The 27,923-nt window shown below is 45.1% G+C and overlaps 1 protein-coding gene across 1 annotated transcript; it reads right to left on the reverse strand.

Moving 5' to 3' along the window:
- Positions 1–3,667: 3,667 nt before the first annotated feature.
- LOC112902688 (TOM1-like protein 3) lies at positions 3,668–9,646 on the reverse strand. The gene is made up of 10 exons (XM_025971857.1): positions 9,366–9,646; positions 9,102–9,254; positions 8,153–8,231; positions 7,768–7,866; positions 7,569–7,682; positions 7,193–7,362; positions 6,239–6,320; positions 5,306–5,391; positions 4,989–5,225; positions 3,668–4,773 (listed from the first exon to the last, which is right to left on the reverse strand). The coding sequence occupies exons 2-10, from the start codon at positions 9,206–9,208 to the stop codon at positions 3,993–3,995; spliced, it is 1,755 nt and encodes a 584-aa protein (XP_025827642.1). The 5' UTR covers positions 9,209–9,254; positions 9,366–9,646; the 3' UTR covers positions 3,668–3,992.
- Between the last annotated feature and the right edge of the window lie 18,277 nt (positions 9,647–27,923).

Genomic DNA, 27,923 nt, shown 5'->3' on the forward strand with positions numbered 1-27,923 from the left:
CTGGCGAGTACGGCCCCGGGGGAGGCTTTAAAAGGGGGGCGGACCACGCGAGGAGAGTCCACCGGGACCACGCGGGCACGGTCACTGACGCCCGGGTCCCACCGCTGGCGGGGCTCCTGGACGCGGGGGTCACGAGATATTTGCAGGCCGCGTTTGCAGATAAGCCCCTGCGCTTACCGCTAATGACTTTAGATCTTTCGCGTCATTAAGAGGCGCTAAAGATCGATGGATAGGACAGGACCCCGCGTCGCAGATTTTTAGCGAGTAATTATTGATAATTAAGAGGGGTATAAAAGTGGGCTGTCCTAAACAGCACGGGGTTTTGGCAGGGCCCGCCGGGGACACGGTGGCAGGCCGCCACGTACCTGGGCGGGGCCGGGCCCAATGGGGGCGCGCCACCTCACCGACGTGACACGCCCGCGGGGCTCTGATTAGCCGCGCGACGCCGCCGCCGCCGTGGGCCCCACCGTAGAGAGGAAAGGGCAATACGGGAACGGGAGGGGCCAAATACGGCATGGTATAGATGTCCGCAGTCATACATACTGCAGGGCAGAAGCCGGTCGTGGCAGTCGGTAATAAATAAAAGTTAAAAAGTAGGAGTACAACAGTCTTGGAACGGTAAGTTTTTCTGGGCCACCTTATTCTAGTGCTCTTATCCTTTTCAGTTCAGAGGATGTTGACCCTGCGCGTCCCCCTCGGGCTGTCAGCTCGTGATTGGGTGCATCGTGAGTCGTGACTTCGTACACGGATCGGAGACCCTGTTTTTTTCTTTCTTTGATGATGTTTAGGACGGTTAAACCATCAATTCGTGACGTTAATTTGGGCGCGCAATAAAGAAAGGAAAGACGTGACGATCCATGGGAGTAGGTAAAAAAAAAGATCCCCCGGGAGATGGTGATCGTAGTTTGTTTCGAAACTCAGGGCGGCCCTACCCTGTAAAAGCAATGATGGATCTCTCCTCCAACAAAGGGCGAAAAAGGCACGACGAACTCAGGACATCTCCTGACTGATGGCGCCGTAGAAATGAAGGGGAAGCGAATTTACACAGAATTTATTAGAAAGAAGAAAAAGATTTAGTTTCAGGATTCCTTTAGATTCTTTTTTTTTTAGAAAACGCTTGGCTGTTGGCAGATCTATCTATGACTTGCCAAAGGATGTTCTTTTCTTTTTCGCAAAATCCGAAGCCCAAAAAGACGTGTCCGTTCCCTTTCTCCCCCCTCCTCCGGTCCATCCAGGAAAGGAAAAGACGAAGATCCGGAGCCGTGACCCACGCGGCAGCGTCATGGGTGAATCCTCCAAGGGAGCAAACAGATGGGCGTGACGAGGAGAGTGGCGGCGGAGCGGCCGGGTCCGGACCGGACGGCGACGGCGGAGCCCATGCCCCGCCTGCGACCGCCCGGCTCCGGTTCCCAGGCGCCACGCCCGTCGTGCGGCGCACCATGGCCATCAGGAGGAGGCTAGTGGCGGGATGGGCAGGCAAAAACGACCCTGGCGCCCACGAGCCGGGGCGCACAATGGTGCCACGGGAAGCGAAAGCGACGAGCAGGGAACGTGGAGTTTGAGACTCTTCTTCCGCAAACCATTCTAGTGCTATTATCCACCTACTTGATTCTGTTTGAAAAAACGACTCTGCTTAAATGTACAGCCAGTACTTCAACTTGACTTCTAGTGTTATCTAGATCCCTAAATTTTTAAAATACACGTTCAGATCCACAAACTTATTAATTGATTGTGGCATGTGAAGTCCAAATTACCATTTTAAGTTATAAATGCGGAAGTATTTCTACTGATGTAGAGCTTACATGTAGATCAAAGTTCAAAATTTTGCTTCAAAACTTCATATCCGAATATTTTTTTTCCAATATTTCATCCAAAATTTATTCATTTTATTTTCTGATTTCTTTTACAAATTTTGGCATATGAGTTTCCCTACAAAATTTTTATACATGTCTTTTGTATTTGAATATATTTTACAAGTAAAGTTGTTATGATTTTTTGTGTGTATTTGTTTTGTATATAATTTTGTATTTCATCAAATTATATAACATTTAATTTAGCTTAAGCAACTGTAGTTTGGACCTCACGTGATACGATTAGCAAGTTTTAAATTTGAATGTGCATTTTAAAAGTTTGAGAATCTGGATGATACCTCGAGCCAAGTTTAAGATTCAGCCGTGCATTTTTACTCTTTCTTTTTTTCTGTCGTGGAGCCGCGTAATGTTGAGTGAGCTAAATCAAGGATTTTTTTTCCAGGATTGGACTTATTTACCATGTTGTAGTGCCTTTTTTTTTTGTTACAAATATGAAATCCATTGCGACTGTTAGCTCTCATGTCTCATCAACATTCTCCTGATATACTATGTGGTTTTTGCAAATTTTTTTCTTGAGCAGAAATACCAAAGTGGGAGAGCACGCGCCCGCGCAACGCGGGAGCCATGCACTCTCGTCGTGTGGGGGAAGGGAAGAAGAAGAAATATGGAAAGGGAAGAGATGTGGAAGCAAAGCTGATCCGTGCGCCGTCATGCGCGGCCACTCCCGAGGGAGCAAGCAGATCGAGGCATGACGAAGCTGCCGCGCTACTTCAGCGCCCATGCCGGCAGCGTGCGGCCGTGACGTGCCGTGACGGAGCTGGTCGGAAGCGAGCCTGCCACGCGGGCCCCGCCTACGTAACTACCCGCCCCTCGTCCGGTCGTCCCCTCCTCTGGCAGCCTGCCGCGCCGCCGCACGCACGTGCGCCCCGACGCGTGGCTCCTCGGCCGCGCCCCACGTGCCAGTCCCAAGGCTCCAACTCAGCTGATTTCTATACCATTAAATACATTGTCACGTAAAAAAAACTGAAATGTCAAGAGCCTTAATAAGGAGAGAAGGAAAAAAATATGAAAAAATCATATCTTATGAAAAAAACTATGTCTACGCGAGAACCAAAGACAAAACAAAAGAGAATAGGAGAAAAAAGAGAGAGAAAAGATATGATTGAATCGCAATTTATTTTGAAAAAATGATGCATTAGGAGTATAATTTATATGTAATATCCATGTGACATGGCAAGTATAGAAACTATTATTAGCGCTTTCGGTTGGGACTGCCCTCAAAGACCATCATAGTAAGAGCAATCTCAACCCGTAATATCTATAGGCAGTGTCTAGGTTGTCATATGATTAAGACATCATCTTTAAAAACTACACTTTATAGTCCATGATGTTTTAGTATGAATTCCGATTAAACTCATTCTATTTTTTCGCCTATTATATTTGTTCTTCGTTTACAATAAAGACACCATCTCACTCCCAATGCATAACCTATCGTGTCTTAACGTATTGGTTTACATGTTAATACTGAATTTTGCATAAAACTCAGTTTCTTCCTCTCTCTCCACTCTTTTATTTATTATGGTGCCACGTAAGCTGAACGTTCTATGCGGTGCTATAATTAATTCTATTGGAAACCATATTAAAGAGCAGTACACATTCCATCTGCACTTCTGCATAGACCCGGAGACAAACGAGCAAAGAAACAAAGCGGAAATTTAGCCACAGGGCCTCAATTCACTTGCCCAACTCGTTGAAAATTTAGCCGCAGAGAGCAGACTTGTGCACAGGTTTTCTGCTCCACTGAGAGGAGAAACAAGCGGAAATTTGACAAAAGGCGCCTAATTTACCTGACACTGGAAATGAAGTCTTTGACATCAAATTGCAAACTCAAACTATGAATATCACTGTCGAATCTGAGTGGCATATATATACACAGCTAAGTGAGAAAAAAAAAATGGAGGTGAAGCCAACAACAAGTGAAGTTTAAGAGCAGCTAACTACGAAACCGACACACCCTGGATTATGGCCAAGTATAGTATCTGAAATCCTCGACTCTAAATTCTCGAAAACGCAAAGGAATCTATCCAGTCTTCAAATGCTCTTATTTCACGGTATCGTCTGCCAAGCTGTGAGACCAGCAGCCGGGCAACTTGGTGTGCATGCACGTATCACCTGAGCTGCTCAGCGAGTCCTGCGGCTGTTGGCTGGTTTCGACGGCGATGACGGCTTGGTCCTCGCAAAGTCGACAAGGTCCTTGAAAAGGGAGTCCTCGGGTTTGGCCTGGCGGGCCGCCACCGCTGGACGTGACACACTGCTCTTCTCGTTTTGGCTGAGGGAGAGGTTCTCTGTCTCCATCACCAGTCCGTCGTAGCCGCCTCCATTGCTCCCGCCAGAATACACGTTCTGCTCAAAGTACTGCTGCCTCTGGCCATACCTTGCCGGAGGCGGGGGCAGGGATCCGGCAGCAGCCTGCGGTTCCCATGGAGCCTTCGGAATATCTTCCCTTGAATCTTCATAACCTTTGGGAGCTGGCGACGAGAAACCAGGAAGAGCAGTTGGGTTTATGAAGTCATCGTCAGGTAGGCTCTCCTGCTGCTTCGCGGATGAACGGGTTAGCTCCTCACTTTTAGTATGAGAAGGTGCAGAGAAGCTGGGTGCAGTTGGGTTTATAAAGTCATCAGACACACTGTCTGTCTTGCTACCGTAGCTTGGTGGTGGATATGCTTCCGTCTTGGAATGAGATGACGTAGATATATTTGCAGGGGCGGTTGGGTTGATGAAATCATCTGAAACTTTTTCTGACTTGTAGGAGTCCCCACTTAGGTAGTCAATATTGCTCGCCTCTCTGTAAACAGGCCTCTTAGATGCTGGCGGGGGAGGAAGAAGTGGGCTTGGGTATGGCCTTTCATTTCTCGGAGCAGAAGGCGGATTGCTCTGTGTCGCTGTGCCATCCCTTGCAGACCTAAGAAGCATTTACTGTACATCAGCTAATGAATGAATAAAAATTCCTCTCTGATATGCTTTAGTAACAGAACATTAACTGACGCCAAAAAAAAAAAAAACTTGAGGGCAGTCATCAATCCATAATATTGTAATTGCAGCAATCCTCCAAAATTGGAGTAACAGTAGCATGTATGCAAACAACATGTGTTAAATTGAGATGCTAAAATAGCTTGCCTGCGGGAAAGCACAGAGAACTCGTCTTCTGGCTCATCGTCCTCGTGTACATTTAAAAGTGGAGAAAATGAAACCCCAGTGGACCTAGGAGGAGCAGTCCGTTGGTTTATATTTGCAGAAGCAGGGGTAGTTGCTCCTGTGCCAGGAGGAACCCCCTTTGCTATGTCATCATGGCGCTGAACAACACGCTGTAATTCATCATTTAGTCCTAGAGCCTGAAATAAAAGGCTCTCATCACTGCAGACAGAACACAAGACATTGTGTCATCACAGTTGTGAAGTACAAGGGGCGGAAATAACAGCAGACAAAAATCTCACCCAGTACTGTTAACAAGATCCATGACACGAGATTGATATGATCGGCACTGCCCAACAAGGTCAACAATGACCTCCTCCCTCACACCCTACAGTATAAAGCACAATCCGATCAATCCACAGCAAAGAGCAATGGCATACTACTTAATGAAGCAAAGAGACAGGACTGTTTTGCAGAACAGATCAATGAATCAGGCCGTATAATAACTGGGCCAGAATTGTGTGAAAAGAATCCAAAAAAAAAGTTGAAAAGAATGATCATACAGAATTCAACTATCTTATGTGGAAAAAAGTTCAAATGCATACATATCTGTAAGATTCTCATTTTGTCATCAAATATTGAAAGCATCTCACAAGGTTCATTTGCTCCCATAACTAGGTCAAGTTCTAGAAAAGATTGCGCTGAAATCTCTACTAGTTATTCTTGCGTCATGGTTTATTGGTATTTGGTACCACAATGGAAATGTAAATAAGTAGCATACTCTTAGGAAATAAGCAACCAATTGGGGGTGCTAAGTACATTAAACTTAAAATTTTGAACAAGCATGAATGACCTCAAATGATCAAAAGCGGTGTTCTAGGCAAACATACAATTAAATTTAGAAATCAGGTAAAAGTTACTGCCATCCAGTATAAACTCGATTAGTAATGGTACAGTAACAATATTGACCTTTACAAAATGAATGGAGTAATACATGCTATCAACATGTCAAGCAAATAGATGTCACATCATAATTTCCATAGTATGGCACTAAGATCTCAGAAAAATCAAAAATGGTTTATGGCCATTTTTCCACAAACAAAGACAGGCGTAAGCATAGGAGAGCTGATATCACTAAATCATAATTTGTACTGAATTACAATAAAAAAATTGGGTTTGTGATCCTCAGAAATTGTACGACAACAATCTAAGATTCAAATCTTTAAGAGAGTCACCTCAGGATGTCTGTGGTCCAGAGCATTTAACATCTCATCTAGCACATCCACAATTCCACGAGCACTTTGAATCTCACTTAGACTGTACAAAACAATGGACAAGAAAAATAAAGTTAGACGTAACCAAAATTGCCCTGTGAAGATGCTGAAATGAACACAACTACGAACAATGGAATGTTCTCCGGAAACATAGAGTTGTTTGACATGGCTATAAAAATTCAGCTCTTATGAATTAATGAGTAAAATGCACCCATGATAAACTTTTCCCAAATTCTCACATAGGTCCATAAACTATCAAAGTAGTTCACATTAGGTCCAATTATGGACATAATTGGACATAATTCTAACATAGGAACCACTTAAAATGTTTAAGGACCCTGGGTGCACTTAAGTTATTAATAATCTGACTAAGAAGATTCAGAAAGGCAATAACCAAATGTGTCCTTTTTGTGTTGCCAGCAACAACATGTAACAACGGGGAGACAGCAAAATAATACAAATAATAATCAGGGTATTTTTCATATTGCTACTTGCTAGTATGGTTTGATGTTGATTAAGACCAATAAAGGGGAGCATAGAACAATGGACAGTAGATGCATTTGTTCCAAACTTCTGATACAGGCCTTATGATTCTTTATCATCGATCCATCTACCTAGAAATGATTGTTTGTTCAAAATGTCTAGTCCTATAAAATGGTTCTACTGAGGTATATTTTATGGATGCCATGAGTTTGCTTTTGTGTTATCTACTTATCTGATATAATCTTGTATCTATGGGAAGAATGAAAATTGTGACAAGTATTTAGATAGTATTGTTCAGACATTATAAAGCATTGTCTGCAACAGCAAGGAGAAAACACTCTGACATTAAACATAAACAAGAACTCAACAATACAAAAGGACCAAATTAGAAAGGTCAGAGATCAGAAATTAAATTTGCAAGCAAATAAATACCTAAGGGCAGGTACAGAAGGGGCAGACTGAAGAGAAGCTTCTATGGCAGCATCTTCATAGCTTTGACTTGGAGGTGGATATACATGTGGATGTCTCAATGGCTGAGTTTGAGGAGGTGTAAACAGTGGGACCGAATTTTCTTCACGAGGTGGAAAATCAATACCTGCAGCCTGCAAACAATGGCAGCAAGCTACCCTAATTACGGTTTGGCTAATTCATAACACTCTGCAGTCTAAGAATTCAAAGAAATGATGGAATAGAGCATTCTAAAGATTTTGAAAATGGGAAACAGTGTAACTAGAATTCTGAGACTTCATGATTGCATGCAGATAAATAAGAACAGGAAAAATAGTTCAGAAACATATGCTGACAGTACCCTGAGTTCTTGGTAAGCTGCATGATACTGGGGATATCTTCCAGAAGGACCTCCAAAAGCCACTTGCCATGTGTCAATCAAACTCAATATCTTCTCCCGGACATTTAAATCTGGCTGCAAACATTAAATAAAAATCAAATATAGAAGCACATGCAAATAGACTAATAGAACTCAACCATTAAATGAGTATTATTATCACCTTTTTCTTTACTATCTTAACCATTTCACTTAATATGTCGCGTTCAACAATCAGTTGGTGAACAACATCCCCACAATTTTTGCTTAGTGTCTCCAGCACCTGAAGAAGAAGCCTGAATATCAGCTCAAGAAAATAAACATGAACATCAGCAAAACAATGTATGATGTTCATACTTTTTTCAAAACTTAAAGATGCAGGTGCTAATGTAAAACCTAATTTCTAAACTGAAACAATGTGGGAACAGATTAAAAACTTTTCTTCATGATTTAGTAACTGGTTGTTACTAACCTTGTACTAGCCACGCATTGCTAAACGAATCCAGAAGGTGTAATAATTCTGATCTACATATCAAATAGTAAACAGGAAGAAGTCTAGAAGAACTTACATAAAGTGTCAGAATTTGCACTTTTGAATTCTTGCTTCCAAGACGTTTCTTTAGGAGCTTGAGTGTATCTTTTGCTTGTCTGCAGTTCAACAGATTTCTATCAGCATGTTATTATTAAGTATATAAACCGATAAAATAAAAGTGTCATATAAGAAAATGCAATTCCTATTAGTAACTGTGCAACATCAGCATTCAACGATCCAACAAAACTAATTTTCGATAAGCATCACTCGACCATGAAGTAAGTCGCATTTCATACCTTAAATACTATTAATATACATATTCATAAGTTGCCACAAAAACATTCCTCAAGGGAACAACCAAATTGAGAGCCTAGGTAATTCCAGAAAGAAATACATAAACTTCCAAGTTCATCTGCCATGACCAAACATGAGGTCACATCAAACCTGCACCTCAACAAATGCCACTGAAATAAGTGGCCATCCATGAGATTATGACTCAACTAACCAACCACAACAAACTATTCATCATTAATAGAATATCCCATCCTCCATGCTAACAACCACAAATCAAAGATTCCTAATCAAGTGCAATGAAAACATACAAGAAATCAAAACAAGGAAAGTACTCATTCGCAGCAACCAGTACCAAGAACAAATTGCAAGTGGAACAGATTCAAAGGACCATAGAAGCAATCAAAGCAGCAGAGCGTCGCTGCTCGGCAACTGTGTCCACATAATTGTTCTAAGACAATGGAAGTTCAACATGATGGAACAGATATAGCAACAAAATCAGAACTAAATCACCAGAAACAAATCAATGGGATAGAAAATGCCATCAGAACCCTGCTCAATCTCCCAGGGCGAATACCGTGGCAATTAGCAACACTTAAATAAACAGATTTGACAGCAAGGCCGATCCAGACATATATCAAAGAACTAACAAATCATAGGCAAGGTGGAAAGAGAGAAAGAGAGTTTGGTCAGACCCAGGATCCATGTTGATGATGTCGCAGAGCTCGATGTTGACCGCCCAGTCCGGGCCGATGAGCATGTCGTTGGTTGCCCTCTCCGCGCACGCCACGGCCGCCGACATCTCTCCCGGCGGCACAAACCCACTACCACCTCCAAAACCCTAAGTCCTGCGGCAAGAAACCCCCGAATTAGTCCCCAAGATCCCACCTTTCCACGATCCCGCGACGGAACACGCCCGGAGAACCCATCTTTGACCCCGCAAGAGCCCGAATCCTTACCAAATCTGAGCGAATCGCCGCTAGATTCGCCCGCCAGAACCGCCAAAGCGGCCTCCTTTCTCGATCCGGGAGCGCCGGGCAGCTGCCGATCGCGCACGACCCGGGCGGACGGTGCGGGCGGTGGGAGGTTTCGAGGCGGATTTGAGCTGAGAAGCTGGTGGGATTGGTTGGAGGATTTTGAGGGGGCGAAGAAAGGTAGCTGTAGCTGCAGGTCCAGACGAGTAGAGAGTAGACCCGGCCGGCGGCAGGAACGGGGGAGAAAGGAAGGAAAACGCGGGCGACTTTTTTTTTTTTGCTTTGGTCACACAGTGTGAATAAGAGGACCCGCAGCAATTTATTATATTTATTTTTATGTCGGGTTGGGGAATTTTTGGCAACTTTGGAGATCGTCTAGATTACGGTTGTTCGTATTTTTGGAATTTCATTAGGCTTTTGGCAACTCTAGTAGTTCTATTTACTTGTTTATTTGGTTGGTTTCGAGTTCTGAAAAGGTTTCGCCAGCATCTAATAATGGTAATGTTTTGTATTTTAGTACCTCGCTATTTGGATCGAGCTTTGATTTGGCTATTTTTGTTATTGTGTAATGTTGTTACCATCTAATGAAACCAAACGTTGGTTCTTCAGTGGTTGACTCGGAACGATGCTGCACGACAGGGTGAGGTCATTTTCAAGTGAAACATAGGATGGTGATATGGTTGCTTAGCTTGCAAGCAACTTGCATCCTTTTTGTTGGCTAGGTTGTTTTCCGCATAACTTAATGCCTAAATTGCACGAGATGGCTATAGGACATTAGTTAGAATGATTTTACCAAAAATGTTGAAAGAGAGTACTTGAACCGATAGAAACCTATGCATCAAAGAATTAAGCATAGCGAATTTACCTCTTTTATTTTGCAATGTCCAATATATTCTGGACACTGATGACCTCTAAGCTAAGTGTAAATTTGAGGACAACAATTTTTAGTATAATATAAGAATGATTATACCTGAATGGTTATCTCAGCAAATTGGTTCGTTTGTTTTTTTAGCAGAATTGGTACTTTTAAACTACTATAGAGTGTAGAATAAAATATATGGACTGTTCTTGAACTCATCTCGAAATGTTATCTAGATCTCCGAACTCTCAAAATACATTTTCGAGTCCCGAACTTATTTTTATTTTGATGTGCCATCCGAATCCCAAACTTCAAGCCGTACTACTACGAGATACATGTACGAAATTACAAACTGAAAAAGAAACACTCGAAACAGGAGTCAGCTATAGAACTACTAATAATGTCTAGAAAGGCGCCCGGATCAGAAGCTCTGAACAAACGCATCCAATGAAAACATCCCTTTCAGTTCTAGCAGGGGCTTTGATAAAAGTAGCTAGGCCATGCTATGCTATATATGCCGACTAATCATGCCAAGGTAATAGGAGGGAAAAAAGAAAGGAAGATGATGATAGCTAGAGTCTGCAGGAACGAGCCACGGATCCATCTGGCTGGTTCCGTTGGACGAGCTCGTCGGTTGGACCAGACCAGAGACGTCTCTGCCACCCACTGACGGTCATCCGGAGCAGAAAGCTATGCGTCTGACGACGATCAGCTGCGTGCGCATCTCACGGCCGCTCCAAGCCGGATTTGCTGTTGGCTACCCACTGTCCAGTAGTAAATCTGATGCTACTTGCAAGGTGCACTCGCCACCTCTGTTAGGAGGCGAGGAATTATCTATCGGCGATTTTGGAGAAAAATGCTGTCACCCTTTACAGAGTATTCTTTCAGACACATTCTTTACAAAGATTTTTCCAATCTGGCCGTGCCTGTGTGTAAAGAAATAGAGACGATGCTCTCTAGTCTCTACGGAAATAAACAAATTAAAAGCGGTTATTAAAAATTACAAGAACAGAAAATGATCAAGTCTTCCGGAGCTGGGCCGATTCGACCAGTGTGGGCCCGCCACTCGATCGTCTCCCGTACAACGGCTCTTTTCGGATGGGTCGAATTTTTGGCCCAGTGGCCCATCTTCATTCAAACAAACTTGTTACGAGTTACGACCATGCACTTCACGAGTTATCAACGGCTCTTTTCGGATTCGTCTCGCGAACTAGTTCTGAGGTTCTGCAATTAGTTTTATAATTAGACTTTATTTAATACTTCTAAATGATAAGATTCTCTTTGATGTGACGGGTCTAAACTTTAGACCCTAAGAAACGAACACACTCTAAATGATTGGTGATTTCTTTATCTTATCCGACACTGTCATGTTGTGCAGGTTCAGTATGAAAAGAATTTGAAAATAAAGTATGAAAAGGATCAGCAACTCATGATTTTTACCTCATCACCAGGACGAGTAGTACTAGCAGGAGCAACTTGCGTGCAATACGCTTTGAGATGTTTTGTCAGTGCTTTTCTCGGCGGCTGTAAGTCTGTCAAAGGCGCCTGGCCTGCAGCTGTCTCACCGCTTGGCAGCAGGCACCTGCTTTGGTTGGGGTGGAACGGCGGTCCGATCTCAGGATGTAGGGCTTACACGTCTTTTTTTTAACAAGAAAAATCCCGGCGAATATCTACAACAAATGGTCACAAGAACTTGAGTTCTTAGCCTTAAACCTCAAATGAGGATCTAAAAATACAATAAGAAAAACTCTAAAACAAAGAAAGAAATCATGAAGACTAAGCTTCAATCCTTCTATTCATTCACGTTTCATCCTTGCAAAACCTCTACGCAACACCAAACCACCACATCTCTCGTTTTCTTTGAAACTCGATGTCCGAACCGTTTGATGCTGCCACTGAGGTACCTAAGTCAGATCGAAGAATCTCCAAGACGACGCTCCAACAAGAAAACGACATTAAAGACGCTGTCGCCGCCTCATCGAGCAAGCCCAAATTAGATTTTTACCCGAAGATCCATCAATATTTGTAGATGCCACCACAATAACGCCTCATGATGCCCTACGAATCTGGATCGACGGCCTCCGGCGTGGCAGGAAAGAGGGTGGAGGGGAGCTTGGACGGCGGCGGCGGTAGGGTTCTAATCGTGTAACGATGTGCACATATGACCAGAGCAGCATCCACCGCTCACAGGGTCAAGAGAGGGGAATGGTCAAGTTGTTGGCTTGCTGCGATGCTATACTTCATTCTCTCTTTTACTGAAGAGACCTTTTTGACGGGGAGAAAGATGGATCGATATGGGCCGGATTCACTCACGGACGGGCTATATGAGCTCGAAATATTTCATATTAACCTGCCGTTAATTAATATGGAGGCGACGATTATTTATTTCCAGAAATCAGTGGCTGATCCTCTGCATGAGGCATATTTGCCTGGTTATTCAAAGTCAATCAGAGCCACACCACAACTAACTAAAAAAAATGCGGGGCGAGGATTCCATGAAATAGATGAAAATAGAGATTTGAAAATATCTATATTGTCACAATGAACGATGAATGATATACTCTATATAAATAAATAAATATATATGCATAAAATATTGTTACAATAAATGATGCGACATCCCTAGCATTAAGAATCCTCATGCTCCTGCAGGCGCTTCCCCCATCCCATATAAACCGAACATATATGTGCAGGCCGCGAGGTTAGCAGCAAAGATGTTTTGTGGGAGACTGGCCATTGCCATGTTGTTGGTGCTTGCAGTAAGTCCCCCCCCCCCCCCCCCCCACCTAGTGAGCAGTTTCTTTAGGCCACGGGTTGATTGTAGGTGGTCACGGAAGGACAATGTCCTCAACCACTGTCAAGATTTCGTTAAGGAGGAGGGGCCTCCCACGGATCTTATGCCCGTAGATGGCCCCTGTTGTGAGACGGTGAGAGAGGATCCCTGGAATTTCCGATTGTTTTCAAGATTTTATCGACTTTTAAGGCTAAACGAAAATGAAAATAATTATCGAAAAAACAAAAATAAAAATAGTAAAATAATATGAAAGTGAAAACAAAAAATGATTTGAGCATCCTCCGATTGTTTCCGAGAACTATTGTATGATTAGAGTTGTTTGACATATTTATTCTTTTCAAAATATTATTTTGATAGGTTTCGATCATTATCGATGTGTTCTCGATCGTATATTTTCGTTTATGAAATTACCGTAATACCGATGCCGTTTTCGTTTATGATAATATCTAATCGCTTTCGATGAAAAAAATATAAAAGTGAAAGTGATGGAGTCTTTCACGGATCGTTTCCGACCGTTTTCATCCCTAATAATATACTTGCAAGTGTTTATTTCTAAGACTTATAGTCAGTTTCCTGCCAGATTGTGGTGTAAGGGGATGACCGACTACCTCTATTGGAGTGCATGGCCGTACAACAGAGTTTAAGAGACGATCATTAATACGTGAGCTAGTCAATAAAATCAGTCAAATAAAGCATGGTCCTTGTGACATGTATCTGTCATATTAAAGAAAGTGCTTGATCAAGTTTCCAGAGCAATTCGTCTTGTACATGCATGTACTATGAATCTTGCAATTCCAATTTTGGCTTCTAGCACATGCTCGATGTAGAGGCCATATTTTTTTACTTCAATCTATACTAATGAAGCTAGCTTTCATTTACTTAAAAATTCGTGACTAATGTACAGAGAGATAAAACATAGAAACAAAGTAAGTTAGGTAGCAAGTTTCACATGGTGACAGCTATCATATAATACTCCTTTCCACAGTTCCAAACTGTAATTCATTTTAACTTTGTCCTAAGTCAAACTTCTCTAGTTTTGACTAACTTTATAAAAAAGTTCCAATTAAATACATATCTTGATGCTTGATATGCATTTATTTGATATCATAGATATTAATATATTTCTACATAATCATGATCAAAATTTAATAAGTTCCAATTAGGACAAAGCTAAAATGACATATGAACATGAGAACCTTATTCTTACTACAACACAAATATGCTAAAATATATACTAAAATGTGGTTAATTAGAAAACATGGCGGTTCGATGGGTTGGCACATACACACGTGCACACTTTACACTTAACCACTATGAATGCACTCATGCATTACCTTATAAACATATGCATGCACATCTTATGAGCACCGTGTTTCTAGCTACGGGTCGTTTCTATGCTAGATATATAGGGAAGCATGTGTATCGGAGTTGTCGACGGATCAGGCAGTTTGAGTCTTGTTCTTTAACCGAGTTTGATCTGTGCCTCTAGACAGATTTGCGACACGATGTTTTCTTGGAAATTGGCCATTTTGATCTTGCTTTTATGTTCAACAACCTCCCCCCACCTTGTGACTGGTAATAGAAAGCCGAAATGTACCTTGGAACAGAAGGAAAAGGTTCTTTTACATTGTATAGCTTTTACCGAGCGTGGAACTCCCCCTATTGCTGTACACCGAGATAGTGTCTGTTGCGAGGCGGTAAGAGCGGTTCCGAATAGGGAAATGCGCTGCATCGTGGAGCTGCTTACAGACGAAGAGAAGAAGAAGAAGCACGATGTGCATAGGATCTTGGCCCTTAAACTGATCAGCGAACAACGTTCTCCTCTCGCTCCTAAGCAGAATAAGGTAAAAACCATTAATTTTTGTTCTATTTCAACTACATACATAAATATATATACTCCCTCCATCATTGGAGGGTTCAAAATTTGTACCAAATGTAAGGCATCCTAGGGTGTTTTGGAAATTAATTATTTTCAGTCTGCCATAAAATCAGCAAAATGATAACCAAACAAGATATTAAATAGGGATACATACGTCATTTCCTCATCTTCTTAATTTGTCATAAAAATACTAGAATGCTCTGCATTACAGGACGGAGGGAGTATGTTGATAAGCTAAAAAGATTAATCCGATTTCCTTCCGGATCATGGTGTGAAGGGACGGTTGTCATCTCTAATGGAGCGTATTGTCATTATAAAAAGGATTTTGGATGAAGATGCATATGCTAGTTAATAAAACAGATCCTAGTGCCAACTTTTTGTGATATGTATCTATCATGTTAAAGAATAAAAGTGTTTGGTCAATGTCTCAAGCACAATTCATCTTTAGTATATTCATCATTGTTTCAAAGATGCAACAATAAAGTCTATGATAAAAAACACATTTTATAGAATATAGAAACATATACGTTTTAAATTTGAATCTATCGATAATTTGTTCATATAATATTAGATTATTGCTCTTATAAACCTGCTTGCCCATGCAGTCGCATGGATCGATGGATTAATTTCAATCTGATTAATTTATATACATACTAGCTAGATTGGCGTGCCATGCGTGCCTGTACCAAGGATGTTAACCCGAATTAATAGTGAAAACATGCCGTCTTCTTCTACTATGCTTAAAACAACATGGCATCAATGAATATAATAAAATAAAAACAAAATGAACCTAAATTCAAATTGATCACAACCAATATTAAATTCAAACAAAATTTTCTTCATCGTATTGATCTTTCAAGCATTGTGCTATATTTTTTGCTTTAGGAATTCACCGAATTAAAAAAATGCAACCTAAATGTCGGTGTTTTACCGACTGCCCACCGAAGGGTATACCCAAGGTGGTAAATTTAGGTGAGGAGACGCCGAGATCAGGAACTCGAAGGTGCAAAGAATACAAGATTTAGACAGATTCGGGCCGCGGTGTGCGTAATACCCTACGTCCTGTATGGTGGTTTGTATTCCCTTGGATGTTGATGTTGTATTTTGAAAGGGTCCCTGCCCCCCTATATATCCGAGAGGCCAGGGTTACATGGATGCTAGTCAATACTAGCTAAGGAATCGTACCCGGGTATAACTCGAGTAGTTTCCTTCTGTACCGACTAGCTTTATCTCGTACTCAAACGAGTAGAAAACAACATAAATAAGAGATAAGACAGGTTTTATCTCTTAATCCTGTTTAAACTACGTTATATACACAGCCCCGTAGCCCCGGGCTTGACAAGCCCCCAAGCTCTTCGTAGCTGAGTATTGCAGGCTTCTCGAATACTTTCGAAGCAGTCTTCGGCTTTTCTTGGAGCTCCGTCTTGAAATTTTTTCTTCGAGTACTTTCTTGGCTGCATCGAAGCTATGAGGTGCTCATGCCCCGAATTACTTCTTTGTATGGTGTACGATTGAAAAATCGTACTCTATATGGAGTAGCCCCCGAGCCTTAGGTTGAATCGGAGAATCAGGATGAGGGTCGCATTAGTCTTGAATCTTCATTACTTACTTTTCAAATAAATTCGAAAAAATAAGTAGTCGATGCCACATATCCCGTAGCCCCCGACCCTTGAATCCAAATCTCCCAGTTTTGGAAATAAGGATTCAAAAGTCGTGGCATGCAGTGAAAAAATATCCCCATGATAAATAACTGGTGCGATGGTACAAATGAACCCCTTTTTTCGGGACAATTAACTCTGAAAAAATGATTAATCGAATATTTTATCTAAACAATCCACCAAATGACCCCTCATCTTCCTAATATTCCCTGAAACGACTCTTCAACTTCAAAACAATAAAACTGTATCCAGCCGCTGGTTATTGAACCCCGCGGTAACGCCAAGTAAAAACTGCTCTTCCAATCTGCAATCCGCCAAGAACTTCCCAAATCCCCCGAATAGAGCCGTACTCTGCCTTCACCCTCTTGGAGAGCCCCAATCCAACCAAATCTCCCCGCCCCTTTCCCCGCAGCCCCCGAGCAACTCGTGCCGAGCGGATCTAGAAATGGCGCCCGAGAGATCTGAGAAGTATAGGAAGACGAAGGAGGCGCAGCCGCCGTCTGGGGAGTGGACCCACAGTAAGTGCTCCCTCAACGACCTCAATAAACTTGTTTCCGAGGGATTGCTCCAAGACAAGAATCTTGTCAACTGGCACCCCTCTTTTTGCGAACCTTTCCCCATGGAAAATGTAGACGAAATCGTCACATTTTACCATTTTGCCGAACGGGGTCTGGCCCTCCCCTCTTGCTCTTTTTTCCGTGGCCTTCTTTATTTCTACGGGCTTGAGCTCCATCATCTCAACCCGAATTCCATTTGCCATATCGCAATCTTCATCCATTTCTGTGAAGCCTTCCTCGGAATCGAACCCCATTGGGATCTTTTCCGATTTCTTTTCCGGGTGAAACCACAACCCACAACTAAAAATCTATCCGTTGTAGGGGGCGCCGGCATCCAACTTAGACAGCAAGCCGGCGATAGGTATCTTTCCTATAAATTCTCCTCCAGCATTCCTAGATGAAAGAACCACTGGTTCTACATCGAAAACCATACCCCCCAGCTTCCTGAAAAATCCGGCAAACCCCAGTCGTGAGGCCAGAGTGGAACACCGAGCTCCCAGAGTAGACCTGGACCAAGTCGATGAGTTGCTAGCCATCATAGCAGCTCACAAAGAAATAGGGGTGACTGGGGCATCCGTAATGTTCTCTTTCTTCAAGCGCTGGATCCAGCCACTCCAACAACTCCACACTTTAGGCTTTGAGTACATAGGCGCTGAAGATTCCTGTCAGATGTGCACAAAAGAACTGACTGATGACGCCGCACTCACCCGGGTCAAGCGAGTGCTGCTGGACGTGGATGCAGTTCCCTACGTCCTGCAGCTGTTTTCGGAACAAAATCCTCCAAAACCGGTAAGTATTCGACTACTTTTCGTTGAAAACAAGTTCTGCTGTTTTGCCACTGCTAACTGAAAATCTTCTGCAGGGACACACAGAGTTGTACCGGAGCTACCCTCCACAACCCGACATCCCTCGACCGGACCACCTTCTCCCCAGCGCCGCAGCCGAAGCGAAGAGGGCTCGAGTAGCCGAGGCTCTGCCCGGCAGCGAGTCCACTGAAGGCGGGAGCCCCCTGGCGGAAAAGGAAGCCGAAGGAGAGACGAGAAGGAACAACTTCCCCGGACCATCTGTGGAGTTGACCGAAACTCTACCTTTGGTCCCGCAGGGTCATCGGGTGGTGCGCAAACGGAAAGCGCATGTAGTCGAGTCTTCCAGGTATGAATTTACTGCCTTGTTGAATTGTCAAACATCGATATTGTTGCACGCTAACATTGTCCATTTGCAGTCCACCTGCTTCTCCTCCCGAGCCCGAGCGCGAAGAGGTGGGAACGGACCCATCAGCTTCTGCGACAGGAGCGGTTACCATTGCCGTGGCGGGCACCGCGCCACCAGCTGGTGTGACCCCACCGCCAGCAACGAGTATCGTGGTTGAGACGCCACGGGCTCTGAGAGTGAAGAAAGCTATCATGAAGAAGTCTTCGCTGTAAGTATACATCTTTTTTTTGCACAATAAGCATCCTGTTCTTCTCGACTTGTGTAATAACATAACTGATTCTTGCTTTATTAGGTCTCAAGCGACATGAAGCGCAAGCCAAAGCCTGCCGCAGCAACCCCAGCCCCCGAGCCACCAGCCTCAGAGGAGCCCACGCCCAAGGAACCAGCCCCCAAGGCGGACAGAACGCTACCCGACCTGCCACCCCCCGAGCCCCAACAAGCCGAAGCCAGGGCTGGTGGTGAGGAACAAGTCGAGGCCACTGAAGCCGCTCCTGTAGATGGAACAAGTAAGTGTCTAACCGCCCATGGCTAGCTGCTTAGACCATAAATATTATGTAATGAATTCATCTTACTTGCAGGTGCCCAACAACCATCCACTGAAGAAGCCGCAGGGATCTCAAGGAGCCCTGAAGATCTGCTAGTGACCGGATGCGGATACCAGAACGTCATCACCACAGATCTGGTGGATGATCCGATGCTGACGGACGACACCATAAGATACTTCAAGAAGATCTCCAAAGAGTTGTATAATTTTACCATGGTAAGACATGATTACTCTTCTGCCCGTATACGTTGTCGAGGTGCTTATCTTAATCTCCCCCTTATGCAGGATGTGATCAAGCACTCACAGAAAAAGACTGAGAAATTGAAAGCAGTCATGAGTGGCCACCAGGAGCTTGCTGCCAAGGACAAACGCATATCCGAAGAGTTGACGAAGAACATTTATCTCCAGAGAGAACTTGACAAGCTGAAGCAGGAGTGGACTCGAGAGACGTGGCTCCGCAAAAACGACCTCTGCAACCTTGAGAAGGCCAACTCCGAGCTCCAGGAGTAGCTCAAAGAACAAAAGAAGGCGCACCAAGGCAAGCCCTCTCTTCTCTCGAGTACTTTCACTTAACAACTTATCTTGGATTCTGAAAATATCTTCACCGCAGAGCTTAGAAAAATCTTAATATATAAAGAAGAGCTGCTTACTGACGTGAAGATTATGCCGTGTCGGCGTATAGATGACGTCGAGAAGCTGCAGAAAGTAATCACCGACACTAAATAACAGTTCGTCGATTGCCTTCAGCAGATCAAGACGCTGGGCGAGGAGAAGGAGCAGCGGCAAAAGGAGCTGGAGGACCTCAGAGGAGCCGCCAAGAAGCTTGTGGACATTGTGGACCCACAAGAAGACGGCGAAGCAGGCGGGCGGCCCTTGCTGGAGCGACTTCTCGGAGCGCCGCAGAAGGTCGTCAAGTTCCTCACTAAAGCTCCGGTCGCGTGTGTCAGCGACGCTCTCTCCTTTGTTAAATCCTTTTGGCCGGAGGCTCGACTAGAAGCATTTGCGCAGGGTGTGGCTGCGGAGTGTTCTGAAGAACAATTCAACAAGTACCTCCAAGAAGCCCAACCTGTAGCAGAACAAATAGTAAAAAGTGTACTGCAGGATTGAGATGTAAAAATAAGTACTCATTTCCTTGTATATAATTGTCTTTGATATCTCTACTTGTGTGTGCCATGACTGAATTGTCATCCAAGTTCGAAGGCTAAGTAGTAAACACTACTCCGGGTGCAGCGACCCTGGAGGTAGTCAAGGTAGCTAGGAACCCATCCAACCAATTAGACATAACCCGATCGAGCGGGTCTAACTAGTTAGGGAAGAACGCGAGCATCATCGCGAGACTGCCGTGCTTATGGCAAGAGGTCAAAACTGTCCTGAGTGCAACAACTCTGGTCATAGTCGAAATAGCTCCTCGTGTGAGCCCGTCCAATAAGTTAGGTGTAACCCGAACGAGCAGGTCTAACCTGTTAGAAAAGAACGCGAGCATCGTCGCGTGACTGCCGTGCTTATGGCAAGAAATTGAAACTACCCCGAGTGCAACGACTCTGAGCGTAGTCGAAATAGCTCCTCGTGTGAGCCCATCCAACAAGTTATTTATAAACCAATCGAGCGGATCGATCTTGTTGGAAAAAATGCAATCATCATCGCAAACGACCATCAAAGGTCATGGCGAAAGTCGATTCTTATAAAGCATGAATGTGGCTGTAGCCTCCATCAAAACTTATAACAAGAAGTTGATAAAACCTAAACGTGGCCGTAGCATCCGTCAAAACTTATGACAAGGAGTCGATTCATGTAAAATATGAATGTGGCCGTAGCCTCTGTCTATTAACAGAAAAACTTTACATTCCAAAATTTGTGATACATAGCCTCCAAATTAATTTGGAAGAAAAGGCCGCCTAGGCATCCGAAGAACAGCTATCCCCGCACACTTCCTCATGGGTAGAACTTACGCAGGTTCTGAATGTTTCAAGAATTCAGGACATCTTGGCCCTTGGGGTATTGTAGTTGATACGACCCCGGTCTTGTAACCTGCTTGACGACGAACGGACCTTCCCACCTTGAATTAAGCTTGTGTAAGCCGGACTCGTCTTGGATGTGGAGTAGGACCAGGTCGCCTATACTGAACGACCGTTCCCTCACGTTGCGATCGTGATATCGCCGAATCCCCTGCAAGTATCATGCTGACTGAACAAGAGCGGTGCAGCGAGCCTTTTCGACAGAGTCGAGCTCTAACTGCCTTGCTTCGTCCGGCTCGCCTTTATTGTACATTTCAACCCTTGGGGATTTTCACATGATGTCGGCCGGTAAGATAGCTTCGGAGCCGTAGACAAGGAAGAACGGTGTTTGTCCTCTGGCTTTGGACGGCTGAGTCCTGAGCCCCAGACGACATGTGGCAACTCATGTATCCACTTTCCTCCTTTCTTACTATTTTCATCATAGAGTCTTTTCTTGAGGCCATCAATTATCATGCCGTTCGCCCTCTCGACTTGACCATTGGCCCTTGGGTGTGCGATAGAGATATATTTGACCTCGATGCACGCATTTTTACAGAACTCCCAGAACTGGTTGGCCGTGAAGTTTGATCCCAGATCCATGATGATGGTATTCGGGAAGCCGAAGCGATGCAAGATATCGGAGATGAAATCAACAACTCGATCTGCTGTGAGCTTGGCTATCGGCTTGTACTCGATCCACTTGGTAAACTTGTCGATAGCCACCAATACATGGGTGAAACCGCCTGGCGCCGTTGTGAAGGGCCCAATCATATCAAGGTTCCAGCAAGCAAATGGTCAGGATGGCGGTATGGTGATGAGACTGTGAGCTGGGACGTGAGATTGCTTGCCAAAGAATTGGCAGTTTTGGCATCTCCGCACAAGGTCCTCAGCATCGGACACTACGGTAGGCCACCAGAAATTAGCTCTGTATGCTTTCCCCACCAGCGTTCATGAAGCTGCATGGTTGCCGCAAACGCCCTCATGTATCTCCCGCAGTATGTCGTAGCCATCTTCTTTCATGACGCACTTCATGAGGACACCTGATAGTGCGCCACGCCGGTAGAGCTTATTGTCGACTAGGACGAACCCCTTACTTCTACGCATGACACGAGCTGCCTCTGCGCTTCTTGCGTCCATCCCTACTGGTAGTCTTTGATCCCAGATGAAATCGATATAAGCCTCTCTCCAGTCCTCTCCAAGCATCATAACCTCCCGATCAGGCTGTTGAAGGCCCACATCGGTAGTTACCTGAGGTGAGGACTTGATGGATGGCTGCTTTAACTCCTGAATGAATACTCCCACTGGAACCTGTGCACGAGTAGACCCTAACTTGGATAGTATATCTGCGCCAATATTATACTCCCGTACCACATGATGAACCTCCAGACCAGAAAACTTGTTTTCCAGCTTGCACACTTCTTGTACATAAGCGTCCATCGTCTCCTTGTTGCAGTCCCACTCTTTGTTGACTTGCTGAACGAATAGAAGTGAATCACCATATACAAGAAGTCGCTTGATGCCTAGTGATATCGCCAAACGTAGCCCGTGAAGGAGTGTTTCATACTCAGCTTCATTGTTGGATACCTCCCAAAGGATCTGGAGGATATACTTCAATTGTTCACCTCTTAGAGAAATAAATAGAACTCCGGCACCGCCGCCATCGAGCTTAAGAGACCCATCAAAGTACATGGTCCAATGCTCTGGTTTGTCGACTGGAGTTGGAATTTGATTCTCCCTCCACTCAGCCATAAAATCGACTAGAGCTTGAGACTTGATTGCAGTGCGTGGCTTGAAGTCGATAGACAAAGCACCCAGTTCCACTACCCACTTTGATATACACCCCGTGGCATCTTGATTATGGAGAATATCCGCCAACGGAAAATCCGTAATCACAGTGATCTTGTAGTCGTCGAAGTAATGCGCAACTTTCTTGATGTAATCAGAATTGCATATAAAAGTTTCTGAACTGCCGGGTATCATACCTTAGATTCGGAGAGTACCTCGCTGATGAAATACACAGGCCTCTGCACCCCAAATGCATGGCCTCTTCCATCCACTGGAACTTGTCCCGTCAATGGTGCTGTAAGGACTGGAGGAGACTGAAGGTGATGCTTCAGGTCTTGCAAGGCTTGCTCGGCCTCCTCCATCCACTGGAACTTGTCTTGGTGCTTATGGAGCTTGAAGAAGGCTAGTCCTCTCTCCCCGAGCCGGGAGATGAACCTGTTTAGGGCTGCCATAGAGCCTGTCAGCTTCTACACATCTTTGATTGTGGCCGGAGCCCCCATATCAGTGATGGCCGAAATCTTCATAGGGTTGGCTTCAATTCCCTAGTTGCTGATGATGAACCAGAGCAATTTCCTTGATGGTACTCCGAAAACGCATTTAGTTGGGTTGAGCTTCCACCGAAACCTGCGTAGGCTGCTGAATGCCTCTTCCAAATCTGCAATCAAGTTGTCAGGATTCCTAGTCTTGATGACCAAGTCATCCACGTAGGGTTCAATGTTCCGATGCAGCTGATTAGCAAAGCACATTTGAATCGCGCGCTAATAGGTTGCTCCTGCATTTTTCAACCCGAAAGACATAGTTTTGTAAGCGTACGTCCTGAACGGGGTGATGAACGCGGTTTTGATTTGATCCTCCTCCTTGAGCGCAATCTGGTGATATCCTGAATAATAATCAAGGAAGCAGAGGAGTACACAACCTGCCATCGAGTCGATGACTTGATCAATGCGCGGTAGCCCGAAGTGATCCTTTGGGCAATGCTTGGTGAGATCGGTGTAATCAACGCACATTCTCCATTCATTATTTTTTTTCTTACAAGCACAGGATTAGCTACCCACTCTGGATGAATCACTTCTTTAATGAAGCCAGCCGCGAGAAGTTTAGCTATTTCCCGTTTAATTGCTTCACGCTTGTCGTGAGCAAATCTTCGAAGGCGTTGCTTTTTGGGCACAGCCTGTGGGTGTACATTCAGACTATGCCCGATTAGTTCTCTGGGCACCTCTGGCATATCCGCTGGTTTCCACGTGAATATGTCTCGGTTAGCCTGAAGAAAACTGACGAGCGCGAGTTCCTATTTCTCATCTAAACCCGCGCCGATGACAACGGTCTTAGATGAGTCACCCTCCTGGAGCTGGATCGACTTGAGGGCCACGTCACCAGTCGACTGGATGCTCGACTTGCTGGCCTTTCTTGAAGGGATCTCCAGCCCGGCTTGGGAGAGCTACTGCGTGACTGCGAGTAGTTCCCCTGAAGCATCTGGCACACGCGTAGTCGAAGCATCTTGGATCGCCTCCTGGTTGCAATCATATGACTTCTTCAAGTCGCCTCGGAGAGTGAGTACCCCACTTTGTCTTGGCATCTTAAGAAGCAGATAAACATAATGCGGCACTGCCATGAATTTGGCGAGTGCCGGACGGCCCAGTATGGCATGATAAGAAGATTCGAAGTTAGCAACTTCGAATTTAATGAACTCGGTGCGGTAGTTCTCCCTCATGCCGAAGGTGACTGGAAGAACCACCGTGCCAAGTGGGTGCGCCGCATTACCTGGACAATGCCATAAAAAGAAGACTTGCTTGGAACCAGCATGACCGTGAAGTCCAGACCCATCTTTCTCAAAGTGCTGGCGAAGATGAGGTTGAGACCACTCCCACCGTCGATGAGCACCTTGGTGAGCCTGACTTCTGCCACCACCGGGTCCAGGACCAGGGGGAACTTACTGGACTCCGAAAAGCTTGTCCACTGATCGTCACGGGAGAACGAGATGGGCACCTCTGACCAGCGGAGTGGTCATGGTGCCGACGGCTCGACGGACATGATCTCCCGGAGAAGCAGTTTTTGTTCCCGCCTGAAATCGAAGTCTCCATCTCCCCCGAAGATGATGTTAACGGTCTTTGAAGTGTCCTGGAACTTAAAATTGCTGAATGTCCTCCGGAGGTGGTAGCAATCGATTGCCGCGTGATTGGCACCTGGATGCCATGGGCATTTCTTCTGCAGGAGCTTCTCGAACTCATCCTGCGTTGTCGACTTCTTGCCTCACGAGGGATGATTCACAGCCGCGATGAGATCATCTGGCTTGTGCTTTTGGGATGGACCCGAATAGTCCCGCTGGCTCTTGTTGTTGTGGTTGTCGGTTGGACGTCTCAAGTTGCTATCATTGCGCCTCGAGAACCGCTCCCGCATCTTCTCTTTCTGCTCGGACCAGTCATGAATCATGTCACGAAGCCCCGCAACAGTTTTCGGCCTGTTCCGCCCGAAGTCTCTGTAGATGCCTAGGTCGGTGATACCTGGGTCGCAATGGTGGTGCGGACATCGAAGAAATGGCATGTATAAGACTGTAGGAGCTTGTTACGTTCCTGTTTACATTGAGCAAGATCGTGACAAGTACCTGCATGAGCCATCGCCCCCTGGAAGTTGTCGATGAAGACCTTCTTGAGCCGCTCCCAGGAGTCGATCGAGTTGTTGCTGAGGCTTTCCAACCACATGAGCGGCGCAGGGTCCAAAGCCATCGGGAAGTAGATGACTGTGGTGATGTTGGAGCCCCCTGCGATTTCAATGGCGGTGGAGTAGCAACGTAGCCATTGCTGAGGAGCTTGCTTGCCATCGTACTTGGTGATGCCGATCGGTTTGAAGCCCTCAGGGTACTTGTTAATGCTGAACCGTGCGGAGAAAACTGGAAAACGGTCGCTGCAATCAGTACCTTCTGTCTCGACTTCTTCGTGCACTTTGCGCCTGGAATCGATCACGGACTGCGCATCGCGGCCTTCATTGATTCGCTGGTGCAGGTCTTCTGAAGGAGGCCAATGATTGGCCTGTCGTGGGTTACCTCCTGGAGGTGGCTGCTGCCTCCCGCCAGGGGCCTGACTCCCGCGAGCGTTGTCGTTGTTGCTGCGCTGAGGTCAAGGACGGCCGCCTGCTGTTCGGCTGTGAGCCTGGCTTCGGCTTTCGCCCATGCTCTCCTCCCTAAGGGTAGACGCCGGATTTTGCTGATCAAGCTGAATCCAGGCCCTCTGCGCGTAACGAAGTGCTTGACGCACGTTCGAATCATTACTGCGCTCGAGTATGGCCGTAACCCTGGCGATGTTGGCCACCGGAGTCCTGAAGCCCCGCTCTCTTACGGCAGCGAATTCAGCGTCAAGCTCGCGATGCATAGATTGCATGCGCTCATTGACCCTCCTTCGGCTAGTTGCGCGAGCTTTGTTCCGGGTCCTCCGTGCCTCACGATCGGCGTCATTCTTATTGCCGGTATTGGCTGTGGCCTCATCTTCAGATACCGCATCAAATTCGACGATGGGCAAGTCGTTATCGTCCTCGCCTTCTTCCGCCATCAGCACCTGGTGTGAGATGAGCTCGTCAGAGCTCGCATCGACTAGCTCGGTTGACTCCTCCGCCACGGTGGCTAACGGCCTGCCCTCCTGAAAAGGCAAAGGCTCGAGGTGTGCCACAAGTCGTTCTTCAGCCTCGAGTAGATCAGAAAGTTTCATACCTTTCCAACGTACGAAACGTCTCTCCGGAGTGGAGGTGATCATCAGACCGTTGGCACCAAAAAACCCGAAGCCCCCCCCTCCCCCGACGTGCGGTGGCTTCGGGCTTTCCAAGTTGGAGTAGAGAGTCCAAGTTCTTCTCCAATGTGGAGAGGGACTCGGAGATATTGGCCTCCTGAAGGTCAGTGGCCAAATCGCGTAGACCGAGTCATGATCGGCTACGCGAGTCCTTAGATTGGAACGAGTCCAACCCAAGGAAGGTTGTTGCAGCGTAGGATGAAGTCGCGCCGGAAGCAGACTCCTCCTCGATCCTCGTAGCGGTCCCATGAATTGACAAATCATCGAGATCATCAACGAACTTGTCAAGGTCGCTATGAGGACCCGCCGGGGGGTTTTCGACTTCATGTCGACGAGGAATTGATGGAAACTGCCCGCACCATCTGCGACGCAGACCACGAGCCAAAAACAAACGTTGTACCCTGAGAAGGTACTGACCTGGTGAACTGGAAATATGTCATCAAGTTCGTTGGTGGATCTTCGATGCGCTCCCCTACCTGGCGCGCCAGCTGTCGGTGTTTTACCGGCTGCCCACCGAAGGGTATACCCGAGATGGTAAATTTAGGTGAGGAGATGCCGAGATCAGGAGCTCGAAGGTGCAAAGAACACAAGATTTAGACAGGTTCGGGCCGCGAGGTGCGTAATACCCTACGTCCTGTATGGTGGTTTGTATTCCCTTGGGTGTTGATGTTATGTTTTGAATGGGTTCCTGCCCCCCCCCTTATATATCCGGGAGGTCAGAGTTACATGGATCCTAGTCAATACTAGCTAAAGAATCGTACCCGGGTATAACTCGAATAGTTTCCTTTTGTACCGATTAGCTTTATCTCTTATTCAAACGAGTAGAAAACAACATAAATAAGAGATAAGATAGGCTTTATCTCTTAATCCTGTTTAAACTACGTTATGTACACAGCCCCGTAGCCCTGGGTCCGACACTAAAGTCAAATTGGTCACAATAATCTTAAATTCAAACAAAGATTTCTTTATTGTATTGATCATTCAAGTGTTGTGCAATTTTTTTCTGTTTTGGGAATTCGCTAATTTTTACTCATTCAGTGTATTTAGTTTATCGACGTAACTAACAGATTGATGTTCTATGCTACAATGGTTCATGGTTTCGATAAAAATAAATGACGAAATTGGTAATAAATAATTTGATTGTATTTTATGATTTTATAATTATTTGATTGAACAAAGTCGAAAAGTAGTTAGGATGACTTTATCTATTGTTTTCATATGTATTGAAAAATCAGATACATTACCCTAGGCCCTGCCGCAACACCACATGGGGCTACCTGAATTGTAACGTGGGCCCACATAAACAGTTCCGTGCACCACATGAACAGTAGCAGGATCCTTGAGACACATCAAAATCTTTAAGCTTTAGTATATGTAGTAGATTTTCAATCTATTGCAAAAATAATTATGTTCACTAGGTGTATTGTGAAGCAGTTGCAGGGTTAAGAGGATCACTTGACATGAATTAACATTTCAATGAAGTTG

This window comes from Panicum hallii, chromosome 8 (genome assembly GCF_002211085.1).
Source record: "Panicum hallii strain FIL2 chromosome 8, PHallii_v3.1, whole genome shotgun sequence".
Classification (NCBI taxonomy): Eukaryota; Viridiplantae; Streptophyta; class Magnoliopsida; order Poales; family Poaceae; genus Panicum; species Panicum hallii.

Excerpts from the sequence above, each read along its gene's own strand:
- LOC112902688 (XM_025971857.1), bottom strand. The coding sequence starts at position 9,208 with ATGTCGGCGGCCGTGGCGTGCGCGGAGAGGGCAACCAACGACATGCTC. Across the intron at positions 8,232-9,101 it reads ATCATCAACATGGATCCTGG|ACAAGCAAAAGATACACTCA; the intron begins GTCTGACCAAAC and ends GTTGAACTGCAG. Across the intron at positions 5,392-6,238 it reads TGGACCACAGACATCCTGAG|GGTGTGAGGGAGGAGGTCAT; the intron begins GTGACTCTCTTA and ends TTTATACTGTAG.